This window comes from Ranitomeya imitator, chromosome 3 (genome assembly GCF_032444005.1).
Source record: "Ranitomeya imitator isolate aRanImi1 chromosome 3, aRanImi1.pri, whole genome shotgun sequence".
In the NCBI taxonomy this organism is placed as follows: domain Eukaryota; kingdom Metazoa; phylum Chordata; class Amphibia; order Anura; family Dendrobatidae; genus Ranitomeya; species Ranitomeya imitator.
The window spans coordinates 834,833,561-834,860,491 of record NC_091284.1 but is presented as its reverse complement, the minus strand read 5'-3'; the positions used below and the strand labels follow the sequence as shown (position 1 = coordinate 834,860,491).

The following is a 26,931-nucleotide window of genomic DNA, read 5'->3' as shown; positions in this document are numbered from 1 at the left end:
ATAAAAATGTATAATAATAATAATATATGGGTGTGGGGGCCCCGGTTATTATAGGGGCCGTGGTGGGCTCTGTCGTTCTGGGTGCCATTACACTGCATATGGGGGGCAGGTCCCGGTTATTATAGGGGCCACGGCGGGCTCGCTGACAGCGCCGTTGCAGGGTTCTGGGTGCTATTGCTCTGTATATGGGGTGCGGGGCCCCGGTTATTATAGGGGCCTCGGTGGGCTCTGTCGTTCTGGGTGCCATTACACTGCATATGGGGGGCAGGTCCCGGTTATTATAGGGGCCGCGGTGCTCGCTGACAGCGCCGTTGCAGGGTTCTGGGTGCTATTGCTCTGTATATGGGGTGCGGGGCCCCGGTTATTATAGGGGCCTCGGTGGGCTCTGTCGTTCTGGGTGCCATTACACTGAAAATGGGGGGCAGGTCCCGGTTATTATAGGGGCCGCTGTGCTCGCTGACAGCGCCGGCGCAGCGTCCCGAGTGCTGAACATTAACATGCTGTTTATTGCTGTGTGCGGCGCGTGGAATTGATTTTCCATTTGGCGGCTGCGGCGATGATCTATGCAGGACGATTATTATATTAATCCTGGAGATGGGAAGACGAGGGGAGAGGACAAGAATAAAGTTTTATTAGCAGGAGGGGGAGCGCGTCCTCGGAGGAGACATCCTGAAAACTCATATGCTGCTCGCAGTCTCCAGTAATGACATCCGGGGACCTCGTGTGTGACAGCCGCCAGCACATGGACGTGACAGCGCGGGAGCGCGGAGAGGGGGAGACGCAGCACGGGGCGCAGCCATCATTCTGCATCTCACAGAGCAAACACCATTGGCAGGATCTCTGCTTGTTGTCAGTGATAAACACCAACATCACATCCAGAGGCCGAACACCTGTCCTGAACGAACGAATATTTATCATGGTCAAAGCCTCTAGTTCAATATGCCGTCCTCCAGACCCCTCTGTCCTCCTCCTCGTCCCTCCAGACCCCTCTGTCCTCCTCCTCGTCCCTCCAGACCCCTCTGTCCTCCTCCTCATCCCTCCAGACCCCTCTGTCCTCCTCCCTCCAGACCCCTCTGTCCTCCTCCCTCCAGACCCCTCTGTCCTCCTCCCTCCAGACCCCTCTGTCCTCGTCCTCCTCCTTCCAGACCCCTCTGTCCCCGTCCTCCTCCCTCCAGACCCCTCTGTCCTCCTCCCTCCAGACCCCTCCATCCTCCTCCTCCTCCCTCCAGACCCCTCTGTCCTCCTGGTCTCTCTAGACCCCTGTCCTCCTCCTCGTCCCTCTAGATCCCTCTGTCCTTCTCCTCGTCTCTTCAGATCCCTCTGTCCTCCTCCCTCCAGACCCCTGTCCTCGTCCTCCTCCTTCCAGACCCCTCTGTCCCCGTCCTCCTCCCTCCAGACCCCTCTGTCCTCCTCCCTCCAGACCCCTCCGTCCTCCTCCTCCTCCCTCCAGACCCCTCTGTCCTCCTGGTCTCTCCAGACCCCTGTCCTCCTCCTCGTCCCTCTAGATCCCTCTGTCCTTCTCCTCGTCCCTTCAGATCCCTCTGTCCTCGTCCTCCCTCCAGACCCCTCTGTCCTCCTCCCTCCAGACCCCTCTGTCCTCCTCCCTCCAGACCCCTCTGTCCTCCTCCCTCCAGACCCCTCTGTCCTCCTCCCTCCAGACCCCTCTGTCCTCCTCCCTCCAGCCCCTCTGTCCTCCTCCCTCCAGACCCCTCTGTCCTCCTCCCTCCAGACCCCTCTGTCCTCCTCCCTCCAGACCCCTCTGTCCTCGTCTTCCTCCTTCCAGACCCCTCTGTCCCCGTCCTCCTCCCTCCAGACCCCTGTCCTCCTCCTTGTCCCTCCAGGCCCCTCTGTCTGTTTACGATCTACTTTACGAGCATAGGTTTGGACATTATGGCTGGTGCCTTCCTCCTCCTAATATCTGCCGTTGGGGGAGACTCGGACCCCGGGGCAATGTTGCTCTACCGTGCCGGAGCCCTTACCGTATGGCAGATGCTGATGTGCCGCCATCTCCTGTCGCTGTGCGATGGGGCCGGTGGAGTAGTGCGGCCCCTCTGTGGTCCACACACATATAAGCTGCTGATTGGCTGGTGACTATCACATGGTAAATCTGATTAATAAGGCTGGTGGGGACCAGCACTGACATGGGACTGCCGGGCCGGATGTACCGCATAACCATTACCAAGGTCTCCAATCCCAGGTGATCGCATCACTGAGCTAAAAGCTGAGGTGGGGGTGACACAACCATTACCAAGGTCTCCAATGCCAGAGGGGGGGGTGACACCGACTGATGGCCGCAGTAATCACATAAAGGTAGGTGGCGGACCCCTTTAAGTTTCCACATACTCTGAGGGAGACAGGTCTACTACACCCCACATCCGCTTACCTCGTCAAACAACTGCAGCATGATGGTGAGCACGTCAGGGTGGGCCTTATCCACCTCGTCAAACAGGACCACCGCGTTGGGGCACGCCTTCAGCTTCTTGGTCAGCTGGCCGCCTTCCTCGTGTCCAACGTATCCCGGCGGAGACCCAATGAACTTGGCCACCTGCGGAGCCGGGGGGGGCGTCATTACCGTCTGTCGCCCCCCTGCACCTACGCTATGGCGGTACCCCCGCAGCCCAACGACCCAGCAGGCTACACTGGACTACAACTCCCAGCAGGCCGTACCTCGTGCTTCTCCTGGAATTCGGACATATCCATCCTGATGAAGCCCTGCGAGGACAGAAAGGTTCGTCAGTCAAGAGAGCTGCGACCCCGCGGCCGCTCACAGGGAGTCACGAGGGCAGCATCCGAAAATTGGGCAGAAAATGCGGGCGGCAGCCGTCACCTTCTTGATGTCCTTGTGCAGGTAGCGCGCCGTCTGTTTGGCCAGCTCCGTTTTACCTATCGGGAAAAAAAAAAAAAAAAAAGGGCGTTACAGGGCGATGTCTGCACGGGCGCTGGATATCCCACCACTATATAACCTGCAGGGCGCCGGGGGCGCTGCTCCATCTTGTGACCCCTCGTCTTATCTTATCCTGGCACAGAGACCCCCCGACCGATGGTGATAAATCTGGTCTCCGCTGGGGACCACCTTCTCCTAATGTTCTCATAGAGCGGCGGTGACAGTGATGGATGCGACCGGAGGACTGTAATATCACATATTGAGCTGCGGGACCCCCTAATAACGGTGCTGCGGACACATATGTGCCGGTAATTATAGGGTTATAATCGCCCGATCTGGATACAGGTATCTAATTATACGGACTCACATAACACCTATACGTAGAATGGCAGGGGGTCCGCGCCAGCCCCCCGGTCTGGACCTTGTCCTCCATCCTGACAGGTTAGTCGGCTGCTGCTAAATCCTGAGCCGTGCGAGGCCGCAGTACAGGGAAATTAAATTACGCGATTCAGCGGGGACCGCGGCGCACACCGAGGACGCGTCCACCATCCACGGGACCGGATCACTCACATATAAGCAGCCGCCATTAATGTCTCCTTCCCCGGATATTATTTATACACTCGCTCATCATACAATATTATTTATATTACATAGTAACATAGTAACATAGTAACATAGTTAGTAAGGCCGAAAAAAGACATTTGTCCATCCAGTTCAGCCTATATTCCATCATAATAAATCCCCAGATCTACGTCCTTCTACAGAACCTAATAATTGTATGATACAATATTGTTCTGCTCCAGGAAGACATCCAGGCCTCTCTTGAACCCCTCGACTGAGTTCGCCATCACCACCTCCTCAGGCAAGCAATTCCAGATTCTCACTGCCCTAACAGTAAAGAATCCTCTTCTATGTTGGTGGAAAAACCTTCTCTCCTCCAGACGCAAAGAATGCCCCCTTATGCCCGTCACCTTCCTTGGTATAAACAGATCCTCAGCAAGATATTTGTATTGTCCCCTTATATACTTATACATGGTTATTAGATCGCCCCTCAGTCGTCTTTTTTCTAGACTAAATAATCCTAATTTCGCTAATCTATCTGGGTATTGTAGTTCTCCCATCCCCTTTATTAATTTTGTTGCCCTCCTTTGTACTCTCTCTAGTTCCATTATATCCTTCCTGAGCACCGGTGCCCAAAACTGGACACAGTACTCCATGTGCGGTCTAACTAGGGATTTGTACAGAGGCAGTATAATGCTCTCATCATGTGTATCCAGACCTCTTTTAATGCACCCCATGATCCTGTTTGCCTTGGCAGCTGCTGCCTGGCACTGGCTGCTCCAGGTAAGTTTATCATTAACTCATAATGATATCCAGGTAAGTTTATCATTAATATCATAATTAATAATGATATTATTATCATTCTTTTCTATACAGAATTACATTTTTACTATTTTCATTTCATTTTACATTAAATATATAAACATAAAATATAGATTTGTTCTCCTTATACTTTTTGCATTCATTAATGGTCTTCATAGAATTTATGTATTATTTAATCGATTTTTTTTATATATATTTTGTATTTTCAGTTATTTATTGATTAATTATATCTATTATTACAGTTCATTATTTTATTTATTATATTTCCATTTTTCTTTATATTCATACATTTGTTCTTTTTATCATGTAAACGTTTTCACTTTCTCTGCTATTTATACACGTGCGGGTTTATATATATATGTATGTATATATATATATATATATATATATATATATATATATATATATATATATATATGTATATATATGTATATATATATATATATATATATTATTTTATGTTATGTTTTCAGTAATTTTATGACGTATCAGGCAGCTCTTACCGTTTATTCACTGATTTTTTTTCACTTCCTTTTTTGTAATTTTTTTTAGGTGCCATTATAAATCTATAAAATACAACAAATTTAAAACACAAATTTCTAAAGGAGAAAGAAGATGCAGTCACCTATCCCCGAGGATCCCAGAAATAAGAAGACCAGGGGGTGCTCGTCGTCGGACCAGCCGTTCTCCTTCCTGCGGATGGCTGCAGACATGGAGAACACACATATCAATCAGTGCCAGAGCCGGGAGTGTAATTATCAGTAAGTATCCCGCGTTTCGCCGCTCTGCTCCCTCTCCGTCCTCGGGCCCATTAGTGGGGTAATGTGATTAGCGGGCAGAGCCCCCCAGGACGGTAATCGGGTTAGTATGGATATGGAGCGCGGCCACGGCCCGGCTCACACACGCTTTCCTGGATGTGCACTCAGGGTTGTCAGGGAGACGAGGGAGCGGGAGGAACGCGGAGGAGACGCGGAGGAGCAGGGGCGCGGGGAACCGGCGGGAGGAAGGGCGCAGTGTCCTTCACACAGAAGCCTACAAATATGGGCACTGAGGGCACATAGAAAGGGGTCCTCCAAAGACCCCCAAACATATACAGGAGAGACCACCAAACATTTACAGGAGTCCTCCGGAGACCCCCAAACACATACAGGGGAGAGCACCAAACATTCAGGGGGCCTCCAGAGACCATCAAACACATTCAGGGGTCCTCAGGAGACCAAACATATACGGGGGGAGACCACTAAACATATACAGGTGAGACCACAAAACATTTACAGGGCTTCTCCGGAGACCACCAAACACATGCAGGGGTCCTCCGAAGACCACCAAACATATGCAAGGCTCCCCCGGAGACCACCAAACATATACAAGGAAGACCATCGAACATTTACAGGGCTCCATTGGACACCAAACATATACACGAGTCCTCAGGAGACCACCAAACATACAAAGGGGTCCTCTACAGAGACTGCTCCCTACATATACAGGGGTCTTTCGGAGACCACCAAACACATACAGGGGTCCTCTACAGAGACCGCTTCTCAAACACACAGGATTCCTCCAGAGAGAAGTCACATATACTGGGGTCTCCTGGAGATACTGCCCCTACACCGTCCACTTGCAGAGGTCCTCCAGGGAGACAGCTCCTCGCACATACAGGGGTCTTCTGGAGAGAAGTCTGTTCTCATACACAGGGGTCCTCCAGAGAGACCTCTCACAAATACAGGGGTCCTCCGGAGACCAGCAAGCAATTACAGAGGTCCTTCAGAGAGATTGACCCCAACACATACAGGGGTCCTCTGAAAAGACTACCAGACATACAGTGGGTACGGAAAGTATTCAGACCCCTTTACATATTTCACTCTTTGTTTCATTGCATCCATTTGGTAAATTCTATAAAGTTCATTTTCTCTCATTATTGTACACTCCGCACCTCATCTACACTGAAAAAAACAGAAATGGAGAAATTTCTTCAAATTTATTAAAAAAGAAAACCTGAAATCTCCCATGGTCATAAGTCTTCAGCCCCTTTGCTCAGTATTGGGTAGAAGCCCCTTTTGAGCTCGTACAGCCATGAGTCTTCTTGGGAATGATACAAGTTTTTCACCCCTGGATTTGGGGATCCTTGGCCATTCTTCCTTGTAGATCCTCTCCAGTTCCATCAGGTTGGATGGTGAACGTTGGTGGACGCCATTTTCAGGTCTCTCCAGAGATGCTCAGTTGGGTTTAGGTCAGGGCTCTGGCTGGGCCGGTCAGGAATGGTCACAGAGTTGTTCTGAAGCCGCTCCTTTGTTATTTTAGCTGTGGGCTTAGGGTCATTGTCTTGTTGGAAGATGAACCTTCGGCCAAGTCTGAGGTCCAGAGCACTCTGGAAGAGGTTTTCATCCAGGATCTCTGTACTTGGCCGCATTCATGTTTCCTTCAATGACAACCAGTCGTCCTGTCCCTGCAGCTGACAAACACCCCCATAGCATGATGCTGCCACCACCATGCTTCACTGTTGGGATGGTATTGGGCAGGTGATGAGCAGTGCCTGGTTTTCTCCACACATACCGCTTAGAATTATCACCAAAAAGTCTATCTTCGTCTCATCAGACCAGAGAATCTTATTTCTCACAGTCTGGGAGTCCTTCATGTGTTTTTTAGCAAACTCTATGCGGCTTTCATATGTCCTGTACTGAGGAGAGGCTTCCGTCGGGTCACTCTGCCATAAAGGCCCGACTGGTGGAGGCTGCAGTGATAGGTGACTTTGTGGAACTTTCTCTCTTCTCCCTACTGCATCTCTGGAGCTCAGCCACAGTGATCTTGGGGTTCTTCTTTACCTCTCACCAAGGCCCTTCTCCCATGATTGCTCAGTTTGGCAGGATGGTCAGGTCTAGGAAGACTTCTGGTGGTCCCAAACTTCTTCCATCTAAGGGTATGTGTCAACGGGCTGGCTTACATCTGGATCAGCTGCGGATTGAACGCTGTGTACAGCCACAGCGTCCAGATGTTACAGCATAGTGGAGGGGATTTTATGAAATCCCGTCTCCACTATGTGTGTGCACAAGCACCCGGCGGCCCTGCGATTCCGGACATGTGACGCGTCTTTTTAGACTGCAGCATGTCTGTTTACCTTGCGGCGACGCTTTGTCCTATGTATAGGGAGCGGCGATCAGGTTGTGTGCAATGAACACATCCGGAATCACTGCGCGTACAGAAGGGGGCGGCGCGGGTCTTCCGTTCTGTCCAAAGCGCCGACAATCTGGACCGTGGACACACACCATAAGGATTATGTGTCCGCCTTCCCAAATCACGTCCTATCAGTGTAATTACACACAGCTGGCATCCAATGGAGGAGGAGAACCATCTCAAGGAGGATCACAAGGAAATGGACAGCATGTAAGCAAAGACGCTGAAGAATTATGACCATGGGATAGTTCAGTTTTTCTTTTTCAATAAATTTGCAAATATTACTACATTTCTGTTTTTTTCAGTCAAGATGAGGTGCAGAGTGAACATTGAGAAAAAAATGAACTTTATAGAATTTACCAAATGGCTGCAATGAAACAAAGCGTGAAAAATGTAAAGGGGTCTGAATACTTTCCGTACCCACTGTATGAGGTCCTCTGGAGAGACCACCATACATATACAGGCAGATAAATGTGTGGACCCACATCCCTCCTCATGACTGAATCTCCCCAGTCTCACCTCCGCCCCCCCCCCAGTCTCACCTCCGTCCCCCCCCCAGTCTCACCTCCGTCCCCCCCCAGTCTCACCTCCGTCCCCCCCCAGTCTCACCTCCATCTCCTCCCAGTCTCACCACCGTCCCCTCCCAGTCTCACCACCGTCCCCTCCCAGTCTCACCTCCGTCCCCCCCCAGTCTCACCTCCGTCCCCTCCCAGTCTCACCTCCGTCCCCTCCCAGTCTCACCTCCGTCCCCTCCCAGTCTCACCTCCGTCCCCCCCAGTCTCACCACCGTCCCCCCCAGTCTCACCACCGTCCCCTCCCAGTCTCACCTCCGTCCCCCCCCAGTCTCACCTCCGTCCCCCCCAGTCTCACCTCCGTCCCCCCCAGTCTCACCTCCGTCCCCTCCCAGTCTCACCACCGTCCCCTCCCAGTCTCACCACCGTCCCCTCCCAGTCTCACCTCCGTCCCCTCCCAGTCTCACCTCCGTCCCCTCCCAGTCTCACCTCCGTCCCCTCCCAGTCTCACCTCCGTCCCCTCCCAGTCTCACCTCCGTCCCCTCCCAGTCTCACCTCCGTCCCCTCCCAGTCTCACCTCCGTCCCCTCCCAGTCTCACCTCCGTCCCCTCCCAGTCTCACCTCCGTCCCCTCCCAGTCTCACCTCCGTCCCCTCCCAGTCTCACCGCCGTCCCCTCCCAGTCTCACCTCCGTCCCCCCCAGTCTCACCACCGTCCCCTCCCAGTCTCACCTCCGTCCCCCCAGTCTCACCTCCGTCCCCTCCCAGTCTCACCTCCGTCCCCTCCCAGTCTCACCTCCGTCCCCTCCCAGTCTCACCTCCGTCCCCCCCAGTCTCACCTCCGTCCCCCCCAGTCTCACCTCCGTCCCCCCCAGTCTCACCACCGTCCCCTCCCAGTCTCACCTCCGTCCCCCCAGTCTCACCTCCGTCCCCTCCCAGTCTCACCTCCGTCCCCCCCAGTCTCACCTCCGTCCCCCCCAGTCTCACCTCCGTCCCCCCCCCCCGTGTCCCATCTCCATCCCCCCAGTCTCACCTCCGTCCCCCCAGTCTCACCTCCGTCCCCTCCAGTCTCACCTCCGTCCCCCCTCCGTCTCCCCCGTGTCTCACCTCCGTCTCCCCCGTGTCCCACCTCCGTCCCTCCCAGTCTCACCGCCGCCCCCCCAGTCTCACCTTCCGTCCCCCCCAGTCTCACCTCCGTCCCCCCCAGTCTCACCTCCGTCCCCCCCCAGTCTCACCTCCGTCCCCCCCCCAGTCTCACCTCCGTCCCCCCCCCAGTCTCACCTTCTGTCTCCCCAGTCTCACCTCCGTCCCCCCCAGTCTCACCTTCTGTTCCCCCGTCTCACCTCCGTCTCCCCAGTCTCACCTTCTGTTCCCCCCCCCCAGTCTCACCTCCGTCCCCCCCAGTCTCACCTTCTGTTCCCCCCCCCAGTCTCACCTCCGTCCCCCCCAGTCTCACCTTCTGTTCCCCCGTCTCACCTCCGTCTCCCCAGTCTCACCTTCTGTTCCCCCCCCCCAGTCTCACCTCCGTCCCCCCCAGTCTCACCTTCTGTTCCCCCCCCCAGTCTCACCTCCGTCCCCCCAGTCTCACCTTCTGTTCCCCCGTCTCACCTCCGTCTCCCCAGTCTCACCTTCTGTTCCCCCCCCCAGTCTCACCTCCGTCCCCCCCAGTCTCACCTTCTGTTCCCCCCCCCAGTCTCACCTCCGTCCCCCCCAGTCTCACCTTCTGTTCCCCCCCCCAGTCTCACCTCCGTCCCCCCCAGTCTCATGTCCGCTCAGCCGTTCCTGGATTGTGTTTACTTCAAGGCTCTGACAAGACAAAGCCTCTCCCTCCCCGGGGGGCGCAGACGCGGCTTTTATTTCCTACATTTGTATCGGTGGCGCTGCGCCCGCGGCTCTATTGAACGGATAAATTCTCTGTATTGTTTTACACAAATCAATAGCTCCGCAGTTATCAGCCTCAGCCAGGAGGGTAATAAATGTGGAGTTATCAGATCTATTCATTTCAGGGGTGAAGCCGAGTGTCCTAAACGTACAGCCTGGAGGAGGATGAGGGTTGTGGTACTCCGCCTTGACTCGCATTGGTTTCTGGGAAAGCTGGATGAAAACCAATATGGCTGCTGCTACAGTGTGAGCAGAGGAAGTCACCCAGCTTTTCCACACTCCTGATCTCCGTCTGCATCCAAAGGTGGGCACTCATTATGTCTCTATGTACATAATATCAGGCTGGTGACATATCTGGTTGCCCCCCTTATAGCTCCCACTAAAGCCCAAGCAGGGATAGTAACTCAGCTCGCCTGGACTCCTGAGAAGCAAGGAGTCATTGAACATCCCATATCTGTCCAGGAGTCTGGGAAAGCTGGGTGACAAGGCCTGTGGATACATCCCTCTTGTTTGGATCCAGACCCTGAGTGGTCGCCTGCTACACAACGATGCATAGAGGTGGTCACTCTGGATTCCAGGAAAGTTGTGTGACCAATGCACCATTCTCTGGAGGGTCGGGGGCGTCAGTGGTCTCTATGGGGGGGGTGCAGATTTGTGCAATGCACTCGCCATTTTACACTATTGGCTGTATTGGATCCCGGCCGGCACCGGATCACCGATTTCTGGTCACACCTGTGGGTCGGATAGGGTGGATCTGTTGCAAAGGGTTAATCCTTCCCCTCCTCGGCCAACACAAAAATCTGCACAACGCCTCTGCTAATGAGAATCCTTCCCATCCACTTAGCTGTGTGCAGAGCAGAACGCTGGGGACAGCTCCGCCCAGTGATGCCCCGCGGTGGGGGGAGGCCGCCTTCCCAATAATTCAATCAGGACCCGCATAAAGAGAGCGGCTGTAATGGGCACAGACACCACCTGTGACGGCCGCAGACACCGGCCATTCATCACCCCGCGACAATTAGCTGCCGCATCCCGAGGGCAGAGCCGGGGCCCGCTGCACCGCAGTGCACTCCGCTGCGTCTCACCTATGTGCAAGGTGGAGGGCGCGGATGGGGCACAGGGCCGGGCCGCGCTGATGGGGGCACAGGGCCGCGCCGATGGGGGCACAGGGCCGCGCCGATGGGGGCACAGGGCCGCGCCGATGGGGGCACAGGGCCGCGCAATCTCTCTGCACAGCAGCTGCCGTCGTCATGTACGGGCAGAGTCTTGTATGGATTCAGACACCTTCATGTGGCCCCGGTGAGCAATAACGCGCCTGCAGGACGGGGCCCCAGAGAGACGGCGGGCAACGAACTGCCCTATATATAGCAGTCGGGAGGGGTCCGCGCCGGATCACCCCCCAGGGGGCAACACGGTTTATGAAAGTAGTAAAGATCTGAGCTCTGGAGGAACGAAGCAAAGACTAAAAATAACGGGCCGGCGAGCTGCAGGCTTCACAAGGAGCGGCCCCTCCAGGATCCAGTGTGTGGCCCCTAACAACATCCACTCCGGAGAAGCAGAAAATTTTTCAAGATCACTGATTGCTGTCAGTGACTAGGAACCAAGGTTGAAAACCATCAGGATCATATCACGCTTCCACAGCTGAGGGGGCGCTCCAATGTATCGGTGCAGTTAATATCTCCGCAGCACCGGTCCTCTGCTTACACTGTAACGATCCCTCAGCTGTGTGAGGACTAAGTAACTCGAATAGACGTCATCTTGGCGCAGAGGCCGCTGGGGGATGGGATCCCACTTACCTGCGCCCACTGTGGCGATGGCGCCCTCCTGACCCACGATGTGCTCCCTCAGACGCTGCTCCAGGGGAAACCTCCGCCGCTCCTCCACTTCTCGCTTCCTCTGCGCCACCTGAAACTGCAGAAAAAAAAATTCAAAAGTCTAAAGTAAAGCTGGGACGAGATCTCCGCCTGCCGTCAGTGAATGGAAACCGCAGCAGGATGTTCCGGCCCGGCCTCGAGGTCACGTTGTGGTTGCGTCTTCCGATCCCCAGTTACGACAGCCCCAATCCCCTCACAGGAACCTTCTTGTGCATGCAATTTGCCATTCAGGAGTCTGGGCGAGCTGGGTGCTATTATTGTGGCTGCTGTTATGGCTTATTAATGGGGTCTCCACCAATGTGGAGGAAGAGAGCGGGGTAGGATGATAACGAAGGAGACCCCCCTGGAGGAGTGGAGATCACCCAGCTTTCCCCCGACGTGGACATTCCGAAGCCCTAACGGGGGGCTTCTGACTCACAAGCACATAACCGTCAATTAATGCCCCGGTGACCATGTGCTCACAATGTCCACCTGAGGAGTTCAAGCATTTTTCTGGGACTGTTCCTTTAAGATTTTCATATTTTTTTGTTCTCACATTTTTGCATGAGAAGAATCCAATCAGTCAAGAATCATATAAAAATTATAAAAAAATCACTATTTTTATACAGCAGTGAAAATTTACATGTAGTTTTCATTTGGGATGTCTCAAAGATTTTTGGGGATATTTTTTTTTTTTTACATTATTTAAGGTTTTTCACTTTTTTTTAATTTTTATTGTCACACTGTTGCATCACGAAACCCCAAGACACCAAAAATCACTTACATGCAAATAATGCAGTGATCATTTTCTTGCAGCTTCCAAAGAAGCATGAAGCATTATTCTGAGATTTGTTTTTGTTTTTTTAAGTTTTTAACCTTTATTCCTAAATTTTTGCACCATAAGAGCCCAAGGAGTCAATAATAAAATAAAGTGAAAAACATGTGAATAACTATTTGTTTACAGTTTCATAGGAGCATTTCAAGCATTTTTCTGAGTCTGTTCCTTTAAGTTTTTCACATTTTTTTATTCTCCATCAGAGAAGTCCTTGTTTTTCTGGGACTGATTCTAAGTTTTTCACATTTTTTTATTCTCCATCAGAGAAGTCCTTGTTTTTCTGGGACTGATTCTAAGTTTTTCACATTTTTTTATTCTCCATCAGAGAAGTCCTTGTTTTTCTGGGACTGATTCTAAGTTTTTCACATTTTTTTATTCTCCATCAGAGAAGTCCTTGTTTTTCTGGGACTGATTCTAAGTTTTTCACATTTTTTTTTACATTGTTGTGCCACAAGAGTCCAGAAACAAGCAACAATTAATAATACTGCGGTGACCATCTGATCGACCGTTTTGTTTGTTAACATCAGTCTTTTTTCGGAGACTGTTACTTTATGTTTTTCACTCCTTTTTCTTTTCTCACATTGTTGCAAAAAGTAACACGGCGGTGACCATTTGATCGTGATCTTTTTCAGGGACCGAGTCTTCACATTTTTTTTTCTCCGGGGGGATCAAGAATAATGTCACAATGAATCATATCATTTTCTCACAGATTCCATGGGAGGAATACATCATTTTTTCTGAAGTTTTTCACTTTTTTTCCCCTTCCTTTAATTCCTTTACTGTTGCATTGTAGGCTTAGTGGGGTCATTGGGGAACCCTATACTGGCACTTGGATGTGGGGTCCCTAGGCTCCCTCGCCCCGGGCTTAGCGGGGTCATTGGGGGACACTATACTGGCACTTGGATGTGGGGTCCCTAGGCTCCCTCGCCCCGGGCTTAGCGGGGTCATTGGGGGACACTATACTGGCACTTGGATGTGGGGTCCCTAGGCTCCCTCGCCCCGGGCTTACTGGGGTCATTGGGGGACACTATACTGGCACTTGGATGTGGGGTCCCTAGGCTCCCTCGCCCCGGGCTTAGCGGGGTCATTGGGGGACACTATACTGGCACTTGGATGTGGGGTCCCTAGGCTCCCTCGCCCCGGGCTTACTGGGGTCATTGGGGAACACTATACGGGTACTTGGATGTGGGGTCCCTAGGCTCCCTCGCCCCGGGCTTAGTGGGGTCATTGGGGGACACTATACTGGCACTTGGATGTGGGGTCTCTAGGCTCCCTCGCCCCGGGCTTAGTGGGGTCATTGGGGGACACTATACGGGCACTTGGATGTGGGATCCCTAGGTTCCCTCTCCCTGGTATCTTCTGTTTGGGTCATTGGGGGACACTATACTGGCACTTGGATGTGGGTCCCTAGGCTCCCTCGCCCCGGGCTTAGTGGGGTCATTGGGGAACCCTATACTGGCACTTGGATGTAGGGTCCCTAGGCTCCCTCGCCCCGGGCTTAGTGGGGTCATTGGGGGACCCTATACTGGCACTTGGATGTGGGGTCCCTAGGCTCCCTCGCCCCGGGCTTAGCGGGGTCATTGGGGGACACTATACTGGCACTTGGATGTAGGGTCCCTAGGCTCCCTCGCCCCAGGCTTAGCGGGGTCATTGGGGGACACTATACTGGCACTTGGATGTGGGGTCCCTAGGTTCCCTCTCCCTGGTATCTTCTGTTTGGGTCATTGGGGGACACTATACTGGCACTTGGATGTGGGGTCCCTAGGCTCCCTCGCCCCAGGCTTAGCGGGGTCATTGGGGGACACTATACTGGCACTTGGATGTAGGGTCCCTAGGCTCCCTCGCCCCGGGCTTAGTGGGGTCATTGGGGGACCCTATACTGGCACTTGGATGTGGGGTCCCTAGGCTCCCTCGCCCCGGGCTTAGCGGGGTCATTGGGGGACACTATACTGGCACTTGGATGTGGGGTCCCTAGGCTCCCTCGCCCCGGGCTTAGCGGGGTCATTGGGGGACACTATACTGGCACCTGGATGTGGGGACCCTAGGTTCCCTCGCCCCGGGCTTAGTGGGGTCATTGGGGGACACTGGCACTTGGATGTGGGGTCCCTAGGCTCCCTCGCCTCGGGCTTAGCGGCGTCATTGGGGGACTCGATACTGGCACTTGGATGTGGGGTCCCTAGGCTCCCTCGCCTCGGGCTTAGCAGCGTCATTGGGGGACTCGATACTGGCACTTGGATGTGGGGTCCCTAGGCTCCCTCGCCCCGGGCTTAGTGGGGTCATTGGGGGACCCTATACTGGCACTTGGATGTGGGGTCCCTAGGCTCCCTCGCCCCGGGCTTAGTGGGGTCATTGGAGGACACTATACCGGCACTTGGATGTGGGGACCCTAGGCTCCGTCGCCTCGGGCTTAGCGGCGTCATTGGGGGACTCAATACTGGCACTTGGATGTGGGGTCCCTAGGTTCCCTTGCCCTGGGCTTAGCGGGGTCATTGGGGGACACTATACTGGCACTTGGATGTAGGGTCCCTAGGTTCCCTCGCCCTGGGCTTAGTGGGGTCATTAGGGGACACTATACTGGCACTTGGATTTGGGGTCCCTAGGCTCCCTCACCCCGGGCTTAGCGGGGTCATTGGGTGGACCCTATACTGGCACTTGGATGTAGGGTCCCTAGGCTCCCTCGCCCCGGGCTTAATGGGGTCATTGGGGGACACTGGCACTTGGATGTAGGGTCCCTAGGCTCCCTCGCCCCGGGCTTAATGGGGTCATTGGGGGACACTGGCACTTGGATGTGGGGTCCCTAGGCTCCCTCGCCCAGGGCTTAGTGGGGTCATTGGGGGACACTATACTGGCACTTGTTTGTGGGGTCCCTAGGTTCTCTCTCCTTGGGATCTTCTGTTTGGGGTCTGCTCCATTCATTTATCAGCGGAGAAGAAAACACGACAAATGTGAATGTCTGTGGCGGCGGCGAGTAAATAAACCGTATGTGGCGGCATTAAATACTCCGTCTATTCATTCTCGTCTGTGATTAAAATGAGCCATAAATTCCGGGGGAGTCCCAGAAGAGCGGGGGATACAGAGCGCTACCTGCCAGCGGCCCGTCCCCGGCAGCCAGCCGTTCATCACCGTCACCGGCTCCGCGGCTTCATAAGCAGATTCATCTCCCGCGCAGAGAGAAATATGGCGGAGAACAGGTCGTCTCCCCCGATCGCTTATTTATGAGGCAGATCCATAATCCACCGCACTGTACACATGACAGACGCCGAGACCCCGCGCTCATCACCGCCGAAAGCAGGGATCGGGGAATTGCACTGGGAGCGATTGCCTTCTTACTGGGATGTGAGCACAGGTGACTTCTCTCTGCCTTATGGAAGTGAACTAAAAGCCATTACCAGTATATTATGTGGAGGGCACGTATAGGAGTCACGTCTTATGGAAGTGCACTACAAGCAATTACCAGTATATTATGTGGAGGGCACGTATAGGGGTCACGTCTTATGGAAGTGCACTACAAGCAATTACCAGTATATTATGTGGAGGGCACGTATAGGAGTCACGTCTTATGGAAGTGCACTACAAGCCATTACCAGTATATTATGTGGAGGGCACGTATAGGGGTCACGTCTTATGGAAGTGCACTACAAGCAATTACCAGTATATTATGTGGGGGGCACGTATAGGAGTCACGCCTTATGGAAGTGCACTACAAGCAATTACCAGTATATTATGTGGGGGGCACGTATAGGGGTCACGTCTTATGGAAGTGCACTACAAGCCATTACCAGTATATTATGTGGAGGGCACGTATAGGAGTCACGTCTTATGGAAGTGCACTACAAGCCATTACCAGTATATTATGTGGAGGGCACGTATAGGGGTCACGTCTTATGGAAGTGCACTACAAGCCATTACCAGTATATTATGTGGAGGGCACGTATAGGAGTCACGTCTTATGGAAGTGCACTACAAGCCATTACCAGTATATTATGTGGAGGGCACGTATAGGGGTCACGTCTTATGGAAGTGCACTACAAGCAATTACCAGTATATTATGTGGAGGGCACGTATAGGAGTCACGTCTTATGGAAGTGCACTACAAGCAATTACCAGTATATTATGTGGGGGGCACGTATAGGAGTCACGCCTTATGGAAGTGCACTACAAGCAATTACCAGTATATTATGTGGGGGGCACGTATAGGGGTCACGTCTTATGGAAGTGCACTAAAAGTCATTACCAGTATATTATGTGGAGGGCACGTATAGGAGTCACGCCTTATGGAAGTGCACTACAAGCAATTACCAGTATATTATGTGGGGGGCACGTATAGGGGTCACGTCTTATGGAAGTGCACTACAAGCCATTACCAGTATATTATGTGGAGAGCACGTATAGGAGTCACGTCTTATGGAAGTGCACTACAAGCCATTACCAGTATATTATGTGGGGGGCACGTATAGGGGTCACGTCTTATGGAAGTGCACTAAAAGCCATTACCAGTATATTATGTGGGGGGCACGTATAGGAGTCACGTCTTATGGAAGTGCACTACAAGCAATTACCAGTATATTATGTGGAGGGCACGTATAGGAGTCACGTCTTATGGAAGTGCACTACAAGCCATTACCAGTATATTATGTGGGGGGCACGTATAGGGGTCACGTCTTATGGAAGTGCACTAAAAGCCATTACCAGTATATTATGTGGAGGGCACGTATAGGAGTCACGTCTTATGGAAGTGCACTACAAGCAATTACCAGTATATTATGTGGAGGGCACGTATAGGAGTCACGTCTTATGGAAGTGCACTACAAGCAATTACCAGTATATTATGTGGAGGGCACGTATAGGGGTCACGTCTTATGGAAGTGCACTACCAGCAATTACCAGTATATTATGTGGGGGGCACGTATAGGGGTCACGTCTTATGGAAGTGCACTACAAGCCATTACCAGTATATTATGTGGAGGGCACGTATAGGGGTCACGTCTTATGGAAGTGCACTAAAAGCCATTACCAGTATATTATGTGGGGGGCACGTATAGGGGTCACGTCTTATGGAAGTGCACTACAAGCCATTACCAGTATATTATGTGGAGGGCACATATAGGAGTCACGTCTTATGGAAGTGCACTAAAAGCCATTACCAGTATATTATGTGGAGGGCACGTATAGGAGTCACGTCTTATGGAAGTGCACTACAAGCCATTACCAGTATATTATGTGGAGGGCACATATAGGAGTCACGTCTTATGGAAGTGCACTAAAAGCCATTACCAGTATATTATGTGGAGGGCACGTATAGGAGTCACGTCTTATGGAAGTGCACTACAAGCCATTACCAGTATATTATGTGGGGGGCACGTATAGGGGTCACGTCTTATGGAAGTGCACTAAAAGCCATTACCAGTATATTATGTGGAGGGCACGTGTAGGAGTCACGTCTTATGGAAGTGCACTAAAAGCCATTACCAGTATATTATGTGGAGGGCACGTATAGGAGTCACGTCTTATGGAAGTGCACTAAAAGCCATTACCAGTATATTATGTGGAGGGCACGTATAGGGGTCACGTCTTATGGAAGTGCACTACAAGCCATTACCAGTATATTATGTGGAGGGCACGTATAGGGGTCACGTCTTATGGAAGTGCACTAAAAGCCATTACCAGTATATTATGTGGAGGGCACGTATAGGGGTCACGTCTTACGGAAGTGCACTACAAGCAATTACCAGTATATTATGTGGAGGGCACGTATAGGGGTCACGTCTTATGGAAGTGCACTACAAGTCATTACCAGTATATTATGTGGAGGGCACGTATAGGGGTCACGTCTTATGGAAGTGCACTACAAGCAATTACCAGTATATTATGTGGAGGGCACGTATAGGGGTCACGTCTTATGGAAGTGCACTAAAAGCCATTACCAGTATATTATGTGGAGGGCACGTATAGGGGTCACGTCTTACGGAAGTGCACTACAAGCCATTACCAGTATATTATGTGGAGGGCACGTATAGGAGTCACGTCTTATGGAAGTGCACTACAAGCCATTACCAGTATATTATGTGGAGGGTACGTAAAGGAGTCACGTCTTATGGAAGTGCACTACAAGCCATTACCAGTATATTATGTGGAGGGCACGTATAGGAGTCACGTCTTATGGAAGTGCATTACAAGCCATTACCAGTATATTATGTGGAGGGTACGTAAAGGAGTCACGTCTTATGGAAGTGCACTACAAGCCATTACCAGTATATTATGTGGAGGGCACGTATAGGAGTCACGTCTTATGGAAGTGCACTACAAGCCATTACCAGTATATTATGTGGAGGGTACGTAAAGGAGTCACGTCTTATGGAAGTGCACTACAAGCCATTACCAGTATATTATGTGGAGGGCACGTATAGGAGTCACGTCTTATGGAAGTGCATTACAAGCCATTACCAGTATATTATGTGGAGGGTACGTAAAGGAGTCACGTCTTATGGAAGTGCACTACAAGCCATTACCAGTATATTATGTGGAGGGCACGTATAGGAGTCACGTCTTATGGAAGTGCACTACAAGCCATTACCAGTATATTATGTGGGGGGCACGTATAGGGGTCACGTCTTACGGAAGTGCACTACAAGCCATTACCAGTATATTATGTGGAGGGCACGTATAGGAGTCACGTCTTATGGAAGTGCACTACAAGCAATTACCAGTATATTATGTGGAGGGTACGTAAAGGAGTCACGTCTTATGGAAGTGCACTACAAGCAATTACCAGTATATTATGTGGGGGGCACGTATAGGGGTCACGTCTTATGGGAGTGCACTACAAGCCATTACCAGTATATTATGTGGAGGGCACGTATAGGAGTCACGTCTTATGGAAGTGCATTACAAGCCATTACCAGTATATTATGTGGAGGGCACGTATAGGGGTCACGTCTTATGGAAGTGAACTACAAGCAATTACCAGTATATTATGTGGGGGGCACGTAAAGGAGTCACGTCTTATGGAAGTGCACTACAAGCCATTACCAGTATATTATGTGGGGGGCACGTATAGGAGTCACGTCTTATGGAAGTGCACTACAAGCCATTACCAGTATATTATGTGGGGGGCACGTATAGGGGTCACGTCTTATGGAAGTGCACTACAAGCCATTACCAGTATATTATGTGGGGGGCACGTATAGGGGTCACGTCTTATGGAAGTGCACTACCAGCAATTACCAGTATATTATGTGGAGGGCACGTATAGGGGTCACGTCTTATGGAAGTGCACTACCAGCAATTACCAGTATATTATGTGGGGGGCACGTATAGGGGTCACGTCTTATGGAAGTGCACTACAAGCCATTACCAGTATATTATGTGGAGGGCACGTATAGGAGTCACGTCTTATGGAAGTGCACTACAAGCCATTACCAGTATATTATGTGGGGGGCACGTATAGGGGTCACGTCTTATGGAAGTGCACTACAAGCCATTACCAGTATATTATGTGGAGGGCACGTATAGGAGTCACGTCTTATGGAAGTGCACTACAAGCAATTACCAGTATATTATGTGGAGGGCACGTATAGGGGTCACGTCTTATGGAAGTGCACTACAAGCAATTACCAGTATATTATGTGGAGGGCACGTATAGGAGTCACGTCTTATGGAAGTGCACTACAAGCAATTACCAGTATATTATGTGGAGGGCACGTATAGGGGTCACGTCTTATGGAAGTGCACTACAAGCAATTACCAGTATATTATGTGGAGGGCACGTATAGGAGTCACGTCTTATGGAAGTGCACTACAAGCAATTACCAGTATATTATGTGGAGGGCACGTATAGGGGTCACGTCTTATGGAAGTGCACTACAAGCAATTACCAGTATATTATGTGGAGGGCACGTATAGGAGTCACGTCTTATGGAAGTGCACTACAAGCAATTACCAGTATATTATGTGGAGGGCACGTATAGGAGTCACGTCTTATGGAAGTGCACTAAAAGCCATTACCAGTATATTATGTGGAGGGCACGTATAGGAGTCACGTCTTACGGAAGTGCACTACAAGCCATTACCAGTATATTATGTGGAGGGCACGTATAGGAGTCACGTCTTATGGAAGTGCACTACAAGCAATTACCAGTATATTATGTGGAGGGCACGTATAGGGGTCACGTCTTATGGAAGTGCACTACAAGCAATTACCAGTATATTATGTGGAGGGCACGTATAGGAGTCACGTCTTATGGAAGTGCACTACAAGCAATTACCAGTATATTATGTGGAGGGCACGTATAGGAGTCACGCCTTATGGAAGTGCACTACAAGCAATTACCAGTATATTATGTGGAGGGCACGTATAGGGGTCACGTCTTATGGAAGTGCACTAAAAGCCATTACCAGTATATTATGTGGAGGGCACGTATAGGAGTCACGTCTTATGGAAGTGCACTACAAGCCATTACCAGTATATTATGTGGAGGGCACGTATAGGAGTCACGTCTTATGGAAGTGCACTACAAGCAATTACCAGTATATTATGTGGAGGGCACGTATAGGAGTCACGTCTTATGGAAGTGCACTACAAGCAATTACCAGTATATTATGTGGGGGGCACGTATAGGGGTCACGTCTTACAGAAGTGCACTACAAGCCATTACCAGTATATTATGTGGAGGGCACGTATAGGAGTCACGTCTTATGGAAGTGCACTACAAGCAATTACCAGTATATTATGTGGGGGGCACGTATAGGGGTCACGTCTTATGGGAGTGCACTACAAGCCATTACCAGTATATTATGTGGAGGGCACGTAAAGGAGTCACGTCTTATGGAAGTGCACTACAAGCCATTACCAGTATATTATGTGGAGGGCACGTATAGGGGTCACGTCTTATGGAAGTGCATTACAAGCCATTACCAGTATATTATGTGGGGGGCACGTATAGGAGTCACGTCTTATGGAAGTGCACTACAAGCCATTACCAGTATATTATGTGGGGGGCACGTATAGGAGTCACGTCTTATGGAAGTGCACTACAAGCAATTACCAGTATATTATGTGGAGGGCACGTATAGGGGTCACGTCTTATGGAAGTGCACTACAAGCCATTACCAGTATATTATGTGGAGGGCACGTATAGGAGTCACGTCTTATGGAAGTGCACTACAAGCCATTACCAGTATATTATGTGGAGGGCACGTATAGGGGTCACGTCTTATGGAAGTGCACTACAAGCCATTACCAGTATATTATGTGGAGGGCACGTATAGGGGTCACGTCTTATGGAAGTGCACTACAAGCCATTACCAGTATATTATGTGGAGGGCACGTATAGGGGTCACGTCTTATGGAAGTGCACTACAAGCCATTACCAGTATATTATGTGGAGGGCACGTATAGGAGTCACGTCTTATGGAAGTGCACTACAAGCCATTACCAGTATATTATGTGGGGGGCACGTATAGGGGTCACGTCTTATGGAAGTGCACTACCAGCAATTACCAGTATATTATGTGGAGGGCACGTATAGGGGTCACGTCTTATGGAAGTGCACTACCAGCAATTACCAGTATATTATGTGGAGGGCACGTATAGGGGTCACGTCTTATGGAAGTGCACTACAAGCAATTACCAGTATATTATGTGGAGGGCACGTATAGGGGTCACGTCTTATGGAAGTGCACTACAAGCAATTACCAGTATATTATGTGGAGGGCACGTATAGGGGTCACGTCTTATGGAAGTGCACTACAAGCAATTACCAGTATATTATGTGGGGGGCACGTATAGGAGTCACGTCTTATGGAAGTGCACTACAAGCCATTACCAGTATATTATGTGGAGGGCACGTATAGGGGTCACGTCTTATGGGAGTGCACTACAAGCCATTACCAGTATATTATGTGGAGGGCACGTATAGGAGTCACGTCTTATGGAAGTGCACTACAAGCCATTACCAGTATATTATGTGGAGGGCACGTATAGGGGTCACGTCTTATGGAAGTGCACTACATGCAATTACCAGTATATTATGTGGAGAGCACGTATAGGAGTCACGTCTTATGGAAGTACACTACAAGCCATTACCAGTATATTATGTGGAGGGCACGTATAGGGGTCACGTCTTATGGAAGTGCACTACAAGCAATTACCAGTATATTATGTGGAGGGCACGTATAGGGGTCACGTCTTATGGAAGTGCACTACAAGCAATTACCAGTATATTATGTGGAGGGCACGTATAGGGGTCACGTCTTATGGAAGTGCACTACCAGCAATTACCAGTATATTATGTGGAGGGCACGTATAGGAGTCACGTCTTATGGAAGTGCACTACAAGCCATTACCAGTATATTATGTGGAGGGCACGTATAGGGGTCACGTCTTATGGGAGTGCACTACAAGCCATTACCAGTATATTATGTGGAGGGCACGTATAGGAGTCATGTCTTATGGAAGTGCACTACAAGCAATTACCAGTATATTATGTGGGGGGCACGTATAGGAGTCACGTCTTATGGAAGTGCACTACAAGCCATTACCAGTATATTATGTGGGGGGCACGTATAGGGGTCACGTCTTATGGAAGTGCACTACCAGCAATTACCAGTATATTATGTGGAGGGCACGTATAGGGGTCACGTCTTATGGAAGTGCACTACCAGCAATTACCAGTATATTATGTGGAGGGCACGTATAGGGGTCACGTCTTATGGAAGTGCACTACAAGCAATTACCAGTATATTATGTGGAGGGCACGTATAGGGGTCACGTCTTATGGAAGTGCACTACAAGCAATTACCAGTATATTATGTGGAGGGCACGTATAGGGGTCACGTCTTATGGAAGTGCACTACAAGCAATTACCAGTATATTATGTGGGGGGCACGTATAGGAGTCACGTCTTATGGAAGTGCACTACAAGCCATTACCAGTATATTATGTGGAGGGCACGTATAGGGGTCACGTCTTATGGGAGTGCACTACAAGCCATTACCAGTATATTATGTGGAGGGCACGTATAGGAGTCACGTCTTATGGAAGTGCACTACAAGCAATTACCAGTATATTATGTGGAGGGCACGTATAGGGGTCACGTCTTATGGAAGTGCACTACCAGCAATTACCAGTATATTATGTGGAGGGCACGTATAGGAGTCACGTCTTATGGAAGTGCACTACAAGCCATTACCAGTATATTATGTGGAGGGCACGTATAGGGGTCACGTCTTATGGAAGTGCACTACATGCAATTACCAGTATATTATGTGGAGGGCACGTATAGGGGTCACGTCTTATGGGAGTGCACTACAAGCCATTACCAGTATATTATGTGGAGGGCACGTATAGGAGTCATGTCTTATGGAAGTGCACTACAAGCAATTACCAGTATATTATGTGGAGGGCACGTATAGGGGTCACGTCTTATGGGAGTGCACTACAAGCCATTACCAGTATATTATGTGGAGGGCACGTATAGGAGTCACGTCTTATGGAAGTGCACTACAAGCCATTACCAGTATATTATGTGGGGGGCACGTATAGGGGTCACGTCTTATGGGAGTGCACTACAAGCCATTACCAGTATATTATGTGGAGGGCACGTATAGGGGTCACGTCTTATGGGAGTGCACTACAAGCCATTACCAGTATATTATGTGGAGGGCACGTATAGGAGTCATGTCTTATGGAAGTGCACTACAAGCAATTACCAGTATATTATGTGGAGGGCACGTATAGGAGTCATGTCTTATGGAAGTGCACTACAAGCAATTACCAGTATATTATGTGGGGGGCACGTATAGGAGTCACGTCTTATGGAAGTGCACTACAAGCCATTACCAGTATATTATGTGGAGGGCACGTATAGGGGTCACGTCTTATGGAAGTGCACTACAAGCCATTACCAGTATATTATGTGGAGGGCACGTATAGGAGTCACGTCTTATGGGAGTGCACTACAAGCCATTACCAGTATATTATGTGGAGGGCACGTATAGGAGTCATGTCTTATGGAAGTGCACTACAAGCAATTACCAGTATATTATGTGGAGGGCACGTATAGGAGTCATGTCTTATGGAAGTGCACTACAAGCAATTACCAGTATATTATGTGGGGGGCACGTATAGGAGTCACGTCTTATGGAAGTGCACTACAAGCCATTACCAGTATATTATGTGGGGGGCACGTATAGGGGTCACGTCTTATGGAAGTGCACTACCAGCAATTACCAGTATATTATGTGGAGGGCACGTATAGGAGTCATGTCTTATGGAAGTGCACTACAAGCAATTACCAGTATATTATGTGGAGGGCACGTATAGGGGTCACGTCTTATGGAAGTGCACTACAAGCCATTACCAGTATATTATGTGGAGGGCACGTATAGGAGTCACGTCTTATGGAAGTGCACTACAAGCCATTACCAGTATATTATGTGGAGGGCACGTATAGGAGTCACGTCTTATGGAAGTGCACTACAAGCCATTACCAGTATATTATGTGGAGGGCACGTATAGGAGTCACGTCTTATGGAAGTGCACTACATGCAATTACCAGTATATTATGTGGAGGGCACGTATAGGGGTCACGTCTTATGGAAGTGCACTACAAGCAATTACCAGTATATTATGTGGAGGGCACGTATAGGGGTCACGTCTTATGGAAGTGCACTACAAGCAATTACCAGTATATTATGTGGAGGGCACGTATAGGAGTCACGTTTTACGGAAGTGCACTACAAGCAATTACCAGAAACTGCTTACATGGCAATTCCTGGGTTATGGCGGACCCTTCCCGCGGACGCACCTTGCTCTCCCATTACCCCGTACAGCACAGACCCCAGAACCGGCAGTCGCCCTCACTGTACACTGTATGTTAGGAAACTGCTTACATGGCAATTCTCGGGTTATGGCGGACCCTTCCCGCGGACGCACCTTGCTCTCCCGTACAGCACAGACCCCAGGACCAGCAGTCGCCCTCACTGTACACTGTATGTTAGGAAACTGCTTACATGGCAATTCCCGGGTTATGGCGGACCCTTCCCGCGGACGCACCTTGCTCTCCCATTCCCCCGTACAGCACAGACCCCAGGACCAGCAGTCGCCCTCACTGTACACTGTATGTTAGGAAACTGCTTACATGGCAATTCTCGGGTTATGGCGGACCCTTCCCGCGGACGCACCTTGCTCTCCCGTACAGCACAGACCCCAGGACCAGCAGTCGCCCTCACTGTACACTGTATGATAGGAAACTGCTTACATGATAATTCCCGGGTTATGGCGGACCCTCCCCGCGGACGCACCTTGCTCTCCCATTCCCCCGTACAGCACAGACCCCAGAACCGGCAGTCGCCCTCACTGTACACTGTATGATAGGAAACTGCTTACATGACAATTCCTGGGTTATGGCGGACCCTCCCCGCAGACGCACCTTGCTCTCCCATTCCCCCGCACAGCACAGACCCCAGGACCGCCAGTCGCCCTCACTGTACACTGTATGATAGGAAACTGCTTACATGGCAATTCTCGGGTTATGGCGGACCCTTCCCGCGGACGCACCTTGCTCTCCCATTCCCCCGCACAGCACAGACCCCAGGACCGCCAGTCGCCCTCACTGTACACTGTATGATAGGAAACTGCTTACATGGCAATTCTCGGGTTATGGCGGACCCTTCCCGCGGACGCACCTTGCTCTCCCATTCCCCCGGACCAGCAGTCGCCCTCACTGTACACTGTATGTTAGGAAACTGCTTACATGGCAATTCTCGGGTTATGGCGGACCCTTCCCGCGGACGCACCTTGCTCTCCCATTCCCCCGCACAGCACAGACCCCAGGACCAGCAGTCGCCCTCACTGTACACTGTATGATAGGAAACTGCTTACATGGCAATTCCTGGGTTATGGCGGACCCTCCCCGCGGACGCACCTTGCTCTCCCATTCCCCCGTACAGCACAGACCCCAGGACCAGCAGTCGCCCTCACTGTACACTGTATGATAGGAAACTGCTTACATGGCAATTCTCGGGTTATGGCGGACCCTTCCCGCGGACGCACCTTGCTCTCCCATTCCCCCGCACAGCACAGACCCCAGGACCAGCAGTCGCCCTCACTGTACACTGTATGATAGGAAACTGCTTACATGACAATTCCTGGGTTATGGCGGACCCTCCCCGCGGACGCACCTTGCTCTCCCATTCCCCCGCACAGCACAGACCCCAGGACCGCCAGTCGCCCTCACTGTACACTGTATGATAGGAAACTGCTTACATGGCAATTCCTGGGTTATGGCGGACCCTCCCCGCGGACGCACCTTGCTCTCCCATTCCCCCGTACAGCACAGACCCCAGGACCAGCAGTCGCCCTCACTGTACACTGTATGATAGGAAACTGCTTACATGGCAATTCTCGGGTTATGGCG

The 26,931-nt window shown here is 50.9% G+C and overlaps 1 protein-coding gene across 2 annotated transcripts in view; it reads right to left on the bottom strand.

Annotated features, from left to right (window-relative positions):
* The window catches only part of CLPB (ClpB family mitochondrial disaggregase), an 86,869-nt gene that overhangs the window by 18,015 nt on the left and 41,923 nt on the right, over window positions 1–26,931 (bottom strand). Inside the window, exons 7-11 of one of the 2 annotated variants that reach the window (XM_069759496.1) lie at window positions 11,623–11,737; window positions 4,893–4,970; window positions 2,828–2,883; window positions 2,668–2,712; window positions 2,384–2,545 (exon numbers count right to left, since the gene is read on the bottom strand). In XM_069759496.1, coding sequence (XP_069615597.1) covers window positions 2,384–2,545; window positions 2,668–2,712; window positions 2,828–2,883; window positions 4,893–4,970; window positions 11,623–11,737 — 456 coding nt within the window. The remainder of the gene's footprint in view (window positions 1–2,383; window positions 2,546–2,667; window positions 2,713–2,827; window positions 2,884–4,892; window positions 4,971–11,622; window positions 11,738–26,931) is intronic. The other variant, XM_069759497.1, reaches the window with a different exon arrangement.